This window comes from Gavialis gangeticus, unplaced genomic scaffold, assembly GCF_001723915.1.
Source record: "Gavialis gangeticus isolate Ggan-Ray unplaced genomic scaffold, GavGan_comp1, whole genome shotgun sequence".
NCBI classification, from domain to species: domain Eukaryota; kingdom Metazoa; phylum Chordata; order Crocodylia; family Gavialidae; genus Gavialis; species Gavialis gangeticus.
Window position 1 is genome coordinate 76,728,935 of NW_017729022.1, and position 8,749 is coordinate 76,737,683.

General features: G+C 44.1%; 1 protein-coding gene across 2 annotated transcripts in view; it reads left to right on the plus strand.

The window, feature by feature from the left end:
* Positions 1-8,749, plus strand: part of CREB3L2 (cAMP responsive element binding protein 3 like 2) — a 176,357-nt gene that overhangs the window by 121,580 nt on the left and 46,028 nt on the right. For both annotated transcript variants that reach the window (XM_019515440.1, XM_019515439.1), the window contains exon 3: positions 8,220-8,380. In XM_019515440.1, coding sequence (XP_019370985.1) covers positions 8,220-8,380 — 161 coding nt within the window. The remainder of the gene's footprint in view (positions 1-8,219; positions 8,381-8,749) is intronic.

Sequence of the window (8,749 nt, forward strand, 5' to 3'; positions counted from 1 at the left end):
AACTTGACTGTTAACCTGACTGAGAGGATGCTCTCAACAGGGATCATGGTTTCTTATTCTGTTTCCCCCATTTAAGTGTTAACTATGTTTATCTCAGCTGATCTAATTGACCCACTTATTACCTCCATTAACAGCTTCCCTTCCTCTCCTACAGAAAAGCTTTTCTTTCTATCCATCCTCTCATAGCATCAGATGAAGTAGGTTGTTGCCTAAGGAAGCTCTTGCCTCTCTGAACCAATTACTTTCTAAGGCAAAAAACAGATAAAAGGGTTCAGCTTTGAGTGGCTTGTCTTGCAGCAAACTCCAGACCTTACAGGCTGACAAGCCCTGTTGTCCCACATTAAGTACCTGTGAATTATTCAAATTAAGAGTTTGCTTCAGAACAATCCAGGCTAATTTGAATTAATTGGCATTTAAGCCTAGTATGTAAATGGGCTGGGCTGCTCTGTTTTGATGCAGGTCATATCCCAGCCTAACCAAGGCCACATCAAGGCTAAAATAATGTCTGGCTTTTATCCTAAGGTGCCGCCCTGCCCTTCTGTCTCATTTCAGGCGAACTAACTCGCCTTCCACTTCGGGATATTTTTTTCAGTTTTTAGCACTTCTGGGCAAGTTCCTCTAGTAAAGCTTTAGTTTTCTAGCAGTAGCTATCTATCCACATCTTTTGTGACAAAGAAATAAATGAATAGATCAACTTGTCCATGTGGGAGCCTGCATACCTTTTACTTGGGACTTATCCAGCAAAAAGGGATTGTAGGCATGTTCATGTCACTGGGCATGCTAATGCTGTAAATGGGCTGTTGGAGTTGGCTAAATCCCACTATTGAACAGTGCTTGCCTGGGGTAAGGGGGTTAACAGTCTTGAGTATTGCTTATCTTCTCTGTATATCAGTAATAGAGGAAACAAAGAAAGCAAAGTGATGCTCCAAACTTTCTAAGTTATGTGAAGCAGAGACACAGTATGTGGTGCATGTACAGGGTGGGAAGGATTGAAGGATTAGCTTTGACTTTTTCTTTTAAATGCATTTGGAGCTCTGTTACTAAATAAACCTCAGATTTTGTTAGAGGTTAGGTAAGCATTACTAGACACCCCCATACCATACGTGCTCTGTACAGAACAAGGTAGGAGGAAAAGCGTTGTCATCATCCTGAGAAGTGTGGGTTATCTTTATCAAATAAATCCACGCATCGTGTTGTGTGGAGGTTGCTTTTCTAAAATGCAGAAATGCATGTTCGTTGAGACAAATATGCATACATTGTAACTTAATGCCACAGAGGCATTTTTTTTTTTAAGTCTCTATTTTTAATAAGTCTCTTAAAGTCCATTTCTCCCCATTACTTTCAAAGCTCTGGAGTTGCTTCAAGGGGAAAAAGGAAGTGGAGAGGTTCTTACTTCCACGCTTGGTTGCTAGCTACAAGGGAGACTTCTCTCCGGTTTCCGCAGATATGGAGGGTGGGTGAACAAAAAGAAATTTGTAAGCAAAGCCTTAAAATCCCAACTGCCATTTTTTCCCCTCCAGCTTCATTTCTTTTACAAGGATTCTTAGCAAATAATCCACAATGAGGACTTTTTAGTGCCTGTCAGTTACAGCTGTCAGTTGAATGCAGGCTTTCAAGAAACCTCATGTAGGCAAGGTTGCTATGGCTGGGATTTTTAAAGGAGCATATGGCAGTTAGGTACCCACATCCTATTTTATGGTGAATTCTAATGTAACATCGTCATTTGATTTGTTTGTGGAGAGAGAGTTGGGTTGAGACATGTAAAACCCACAGGGGAATTTAGTCTTCCATTGGGCACATGCAATCAAGGGGAAACAAGAATTGTGTGACTGAATCCTTAGTCACTTGGAAATTTCAGCCCTGGATTTTAGATGTGCACAAAATTGCTATTATTTTTTCCTCCCCCAGACACATCTTCTCCCCTTCCCCCCTCTATTGGGCATAGTAATTACGAGGAGATCAAATAAGGACTGTTCAGCTGTGCTGTCCTGCATGAAACCCCGTCTACATGCTCCATCATAACACTAAATAATTGAACCTGGTGTGGGATGGAAAACAAACTGTGATCTGACCCAGAGGCCTGGATTACACTGAGGACAGAGAAGCAGACTTTTTGTGTCACCAGGATAGCTCTTGCTGTACTTCTAAACCTTGTGCAGTCCTCAAATATCCTGGTGATAAAGCATGCTGTAAATACCTAGGGTACTTTTATAGCTTGTATTTACCTGGTAACTCCAGTTTTATCTCCACATAGTTCCTTACAGATTAGTACCCTCACTTCCATGGTTGAGCTACAGCTCTAGGAAGGAGGAGTCCTGAGCTCTAGTCTCTGTATGTGGGACCACTTTGTCATTGGCTAAGAAACAGAAAAATCCCTGGCAATTGAGACAGAAACATGGGGCTCCCCCTCTCCTAGTGAAACACTTTTTTAGCACTGGGTATGCAGAGCCAGGTTCTTGCTTGTTTTCTTTATGGCCCCATGATTTTTGCGTTCATGGTTTTAGTAGCCCAGCATCAAAAAGAAGGATGGAGAGTGCCCCTTTTCAGCCTATCTATGGCATGCTGGTTAAGGCACTTTCCTGGGAAGTAGCAATGGGGAAGAGGGCCTAGAAACCGGATCACCCATTTCCTGGGCTAGTGTTCCAACTGTGAGGTTTTTCTGCAAGATGAGGGCACCCTCATCATACTACTACGACTGCCACTGGAGTCTGTAGCCCTGGCCTTAGGTGGACCTAGTAGTAACCTAACACTAGATTTAGGGGAGGTGCCTAATTTGGTTTGTAGCTAAGTTTTAGATGGGAGTTAGACACCTAGCTGCTCAAACAGGGTTGCTTCTGAGTATGATCGTAAGTCCAAGCCTAGGTGTCTAGGAATCTTCAAAAGTAGCGGTGCATAATTAATTGATGTGCAAAATGGGTTTTGCAGCCACTGTAGTGACATTGGAGGTGGGGCTAGAATGTATGTGTGTGGGGTACTTAATTCTGCTTAAATCCTGTGGGAGCAATTTGGATCTGCTCCTAGGTAGGTAAGTATCATCTGAAATGTAGATATGTAGTAGAACTCTGGCATGTCAAAGAACACTGTGAGCTCATAGGAACTCTAGAAATCATTGGGGAAGGAGTTACCTCCTATAGAAACTCTGGTGTTTGGAGTCAGATTTCAGAAGACTTGGTTATGGCTTTTCCTGTCCATCCATATTGCTACAACTCTTTGCCCAAGAGCTTGTCATCTCGCATCTTATTTGCCACAATGTTCTTCTCTCTGGCCTTGACAGATGCAATCTTGCCTTGGTCATGTCTATTCAGGCTGCTGCTGCTGCAGTTTGTCTTCCTCAGTGTTGCTTTGACTACAGTATTTTGTTGCCATTTGTGTCATTCTATTGGCCACCCCCTCCTTACTTTATGTTATCCAGCAGCAGCTGCTTCTGTTTGCTTTCAGAGCCCTCTATGGGCCTGTTCCCTCCCTACTGATCACTTCTAATTCAGTTTTGAAAGGTTGATTCCCACCTCCAGTTGGGCTATGCTGTCTCCATTGCTTACGACTTTCCCTTGTCTTGCTCCTCACAATTGGACGTGCCTTGCTGTAGGCACCCACAAAGTCATTTCATTGTTCTTCAAATGTCTCTAAGCCCCGCCTCAACCATGATGTCGACAAAGAAATGCAATGAGGAATGTGCTGCCAAGACCACTCTCTACTGTGCTGATCAACCTTGTCTTGTTATTTCATTGCATTTTCCCCATCTGCCCAAATCCATCTATCCTCTGTCTCTTGTTGTCTTAGACCCAAAAACTTATAAGTGAAGTATAGCAGTTCTGGGTTGTAATATGTGACTAGGACTCCTCAATACTATGATGAAACTTTGTTATAACAAACTCCAGCTTTTTAACAATCCTAACCAGTTTTGGGGTGCAGCAGATTGACTAACCTTATTATAGCGAACACCTCCTAGTAGACTTTCTCCCAGTCCCATGGGAATTTTATTATAATATGGTTCTTGTAAAAAGATCGTCAGCTATATTGATCCACTCTGTTCCAGGTCTGTGGAATGGGTGAGGAGGGGAGTGGAGGGAAATATCTGGAGCTTTCTTTGATATGGAGAGAGCTCCCAGGTGCCTTTAAAGATTTGGAGGTAAAGAAAAGGTAAGGCTGGCTCAACACCAGCGTGGTGGTTAGTGTAACAGTGTTGTGGGGGAGGGAGGCAGAGGATGGTTAGGTAGGTCTAGTTCTCAGTGTCACTCTTTGAGCTGATGTCAAGAAAAGAACTAGATAAGGTTCCTCCATAGTGATGTCCAGGTTAAATATAGCATGTCACTTACTGCTAAACTTTTCATGCCCTGATGAGTATCTTACTGGTTAAACTGGCTTTTCGTGTCTAGAATCTCTCTCAAACTGTTTCTGCAGAATAAGTGGCTTTTCCTAAGGGCCTCAGAGTTACCAGCAGGATCAGATTCCAGGGGAGCAAAGTGATTTAAGAATGAGCACGTATTGCCTCTGTTGTGGCAGCCAAGCCTTTCTGAAAGTGAAATCAGATTAGAAAGTCACACAGCAGAGACCAGAGGGAATGGCCTCTTTCCCCCAGGAGCTCAGGGCTGCATTTCCGTCTTGTGGCGATGCATATCTTGGAAGGCACTGAGGCCTGCTTGTGCAGAATACCATGCCTGTTTTCCCAAACGTTGCTTACAAATGACAATTAATCAGTGACTTCCAAGAAGCAGCATCTTTTGGTGAGGAGAGAAGAAAACAAACTGATGCATAGGACACCACAGAACAATTAAGGGGAGGGGATACTTAGGCTGAGTCCACCAAAATTAACTTTTTTTTTTTTTTTTAAATTGAGTGTACTACAGGATTTTTTTGGGTTTGGACAAGGATTTTGAAGGTCTCATACGAATGATCCATGCAGTAAACTGAAAGGAAAGCTGTTTGGTAGAATAGGTATAGTCCCTGTAGTGGGGGAAGAAGGTGTATGGAGGATGTTGCCTGCCATGGTTCCCCTCTTGTGTGTGGCAGGTTAGGGTGCTAGGCCTGTGTTGTCAGGGTTGATTGGTAGTTATGTAGAGTTTCGATTATGGTTTGCATTAGGTTTCGATTAGGATGGTTTGGATAGGGATAAGGGGGTTGGACTACACATCCCTTCCAGCCCTACTTCTCTACGATTTCTATCGTAATGGGCAAGTTGCAAGCATGTGGTATCCTTTGTATGAATTGATATTTGGATAAGATTGCCTTTTCCTGTAAATATTTAAATATTTTCTTTTTAAGCTGCCTTGAAAAATTCAGGCATAGGCATTTTAAATATGTATAGCAAAGGCTAAAAACCATCAGTTACTTTTCCTGGCAGAATTGGGATTACTGTTTCAAGTTTCTGATTACAGGATATATATTTTCATTTTTAATTCCTTGGTGTGTCTTCATTCAAATTACACCTTCCCTTGCCAGCAATATAGGTTACGTTACACCACAAAGTAATTACTAGCATCAGAGCTGCATGTTGTCTCTCTCTCTCTCTCTCTCTTTCTGGGCACTCAGTTGCCAGCAACACAGCGTGCAATGCTTATATCAGTGGGCTGCAGAAACATTAGAGACTGCTCATTTGTTCTGATTTCGTTGCCTATTTGCAGTTGAACTCTCAGGAATTTCATTCTGCCCAAGTGTGCAAGGAATTTCACTATTGTATGCGGTGTTTCTGGCTCAAAGTGGTTGCGTTTCAGTGTTGGATGAAGCGTAGTGTGCAGCTCTGAGCATATTTGAGTGGCATGCTGTTGATAAATCAATTAAACTTGTTTGTGTATTAGGAATATGATACTTTGTTACCTTATGTTACCTTTCTATTCTATATGAATAGAAAGGTAACAACTCAGACTTTTAAAAACAGAAAATCCCTACCATTCATATGCACACACGCACTCTAACTACTAGGTTCTGCTTTTATATATTTATATTATATTTATTATATTATCTATATTTTATATAGATAGTCATGATACACAGAAGAGTTTAGGATTTTAGAGTTTACACACACACACACACACACACACACACAGAATATATGTTTGACATGATATGTACACACATGCAAAGGTTTCTGCTTTGTTTCGAATCTATATATGCAGTAAGTACTGTGTGGGGAGGCAGAGTGGAGAAGCAGCAGAAAGAATAAAACCTCTTGCCTCCCTATGCATTTATGCTACGTGACTCAATTTTTAACTGATTGCTATAGTACATTACTTCCAAACACTGTTAAGGCAGCTTTACCTGCTGCTGAAATGCAGCCACTCTGAAGCAAGAGGGATGAATAGTTTTTAGAACTGAACTACAGCAGTAAAGTGTTTAAGCAGAACATAGTGGTTAGAATTCATTTGTGTGTGTAATGGCAGGGATTTTCTGTGTTTTTAAAGCTTGAGTTGTTACCTTTCTATTCCCAGGGGCCTAACCATGGTAACTTTCTTTTTCGGGACAAGGCAAGCAACTATGGCTCCCTCCACCAGCTATCTGTCATTCACAAATTTCATTGACCACAGGTGTCACTGGAAGCTCTGCAATTATATTTGTCATCCCCCTCTTCCCCCATAACTTTTCAGTGGTGCCAAATCCTGGCCCAGAATGTGAGGAATCTAGTTTTGTCCGGCAAAATGCTGCACTTGATCTCTGAGCTTTCTGTAAATGGGCTTTGCCAGTACACGATGCACATTTCATTGCTTCTAGTCAAAATACACATCTTCTGTTGTGACTCCCAGCTGCTCTGGGGAGAAAATTAACATAATCACTATGGCACCAAAGCTCCTGTGTAATCATGAAAGCCATTACCCTCTTTTACACTTACTAAATGAAACCCTGGGGAGAAAATCCTGATTTTTGCACGAGTGAAAACCTCTTGCTTCTTGAAAAGCATAATGCAATCTCAGCAACTATGAAACTACTGCAGGCTGTGGAAAGAGCAAAAGGCTGTCCAGATGCTGGTAGGAACAAAACTGGCTCAGCAGGTATTGGCCTGTGACAAAGATGGCTCCCTGGCTGCTTTCTCCAATGGCATGTTTAATCCTGCTCTGCTGTCTGTTAGCAGCTGTTGGCAGTTCAAAGGGATTAGTTCTGTCTCCCTCTCCTCCCTGTGTCCTGGGGCTAAAATGAGATTACAGTTATGAAATGGTGTGGTTGACTAGGTGTGAAGTAGTTTGGTAGTTACGTGTGGGGTTACCATACATCCGGGTTTTCCTGGACGTGTCCTCTTTTTGGGTCCTCCCATCTCCGTCCAGGCAGTTTTTTTGTTTTTTTTTTAAATATCAGCAAATGTTTGGGATTGTGCTCTGCTCAGGATCAAAGTTTTTTTTTGTTTGTTTGTTTGTTTTTTCCCCAGCGCTTCCTGGCTTGCCCTAGCAAGGAGTTGCTTGGGGCTGGGGGGAGCGAGGGAAGGCAATTGGAGGCAGGGGGCGCCATGTGCATCTGCGTGCACATGCACATGGCCAGCATGCAGCCAGGCAGGGTGGTGGGAGCAGCTGCATGCAGGTAAGTCTATGGGGGGAAGTGGTTGAAGGGCCAGGGCTTGGGGACTGTCTGGGGAGGCTGTGTGGGTGTGTGAGCGGAGGGTGGGTACCTGCCAGTGCTGGGGGAAGCTGTCTGGATGCTAGGACTACAGCAGGGCAGGGGAGGTGGGGGAGGCACCTGCCCCACCAGTAGGGAAAGAGGGCATAGGGACCCTTCTGGGAGCAGCAGAGAGCTGCGTGGCCCAGCCAGCAGGGCTGGTGCATGTGCTCACAGGGGCAGGGCATCCAGGAGACCCTGCGGGGCGGGGCGGGGGGGGGGAGGGGAGGGGAGGGGGAGGGAGCTGTTGGTTGGGAGTGAGGGGCACCAGGGGATGGGGGATCGTGGGTCAGTAGCGTGGTGCCAGGGGGCTGTGGGTTGGGATTGAGGGGCAGCAGCATGGTCTGGGGGTGGGGTACTATGGGTCAGGAGTGAGGGGCAGCAGCAGGGCTGGGGGGAGCTGTGGCTTGGGATTGAGAGGCAGGGGCAGGACCCTGGCATATCACTGTCCCCCCCACAATCATATTGCCTCCAATCCCCAACCTCAACAGGTGTCCTCTTTTTTGAAACTGGAAATATGGTAACCCTATTGGGGTTCCACTGCTTAGTGGTGAAAGTTTCTTGGTTGCTCTTCATCACAGCAGAGGCGCTCTGGTTTTGTGTTTGTTTTAACTCTCCCATAAACTCTTTCTCCTTGGCAGCTGATCTGGAAAATGAGGAATGGTGTCTGAGTGCAGAGTTGACTTCATCATCCATAAAGACCGAACCGATATTGTGTGAGGCCTCAGGCCTTACGCCTTCAGTCAGCCTCAATGTCATACCTGTGTCGCTGGAAGGTGAAGATGACCAGACAGATGACACGGTACTTGGTTTTATATTTTCCAGCTTCCCTAGTTTTAGTGCAGGTTCCCACAATGCTTCGTATATCAGCATAGCATTTTTGATATCCAGGTTTGTGAACTCAGCCATGCTATACATTATGGTCTGGTGTTGCCAACCAAATACTGCAGGTATTTGTTTATTAACTGGTGTTTTCTAATGCTGTTAGCTGTGCCTGGGCAGGATAATAGCCTGCAGTTCATGCCTTTTTACAGATGCTCACTCAATCTCTGGTGAATCAGTTCTTCCTAGAATTGCTAATCCATTAGTCCTGTTGTTGAATTTGTGGCAAGCTACACACCCTCCATCGCCCATAATGACTTGCCTCCAAAGCTGTTAAAAATCGCTTTAA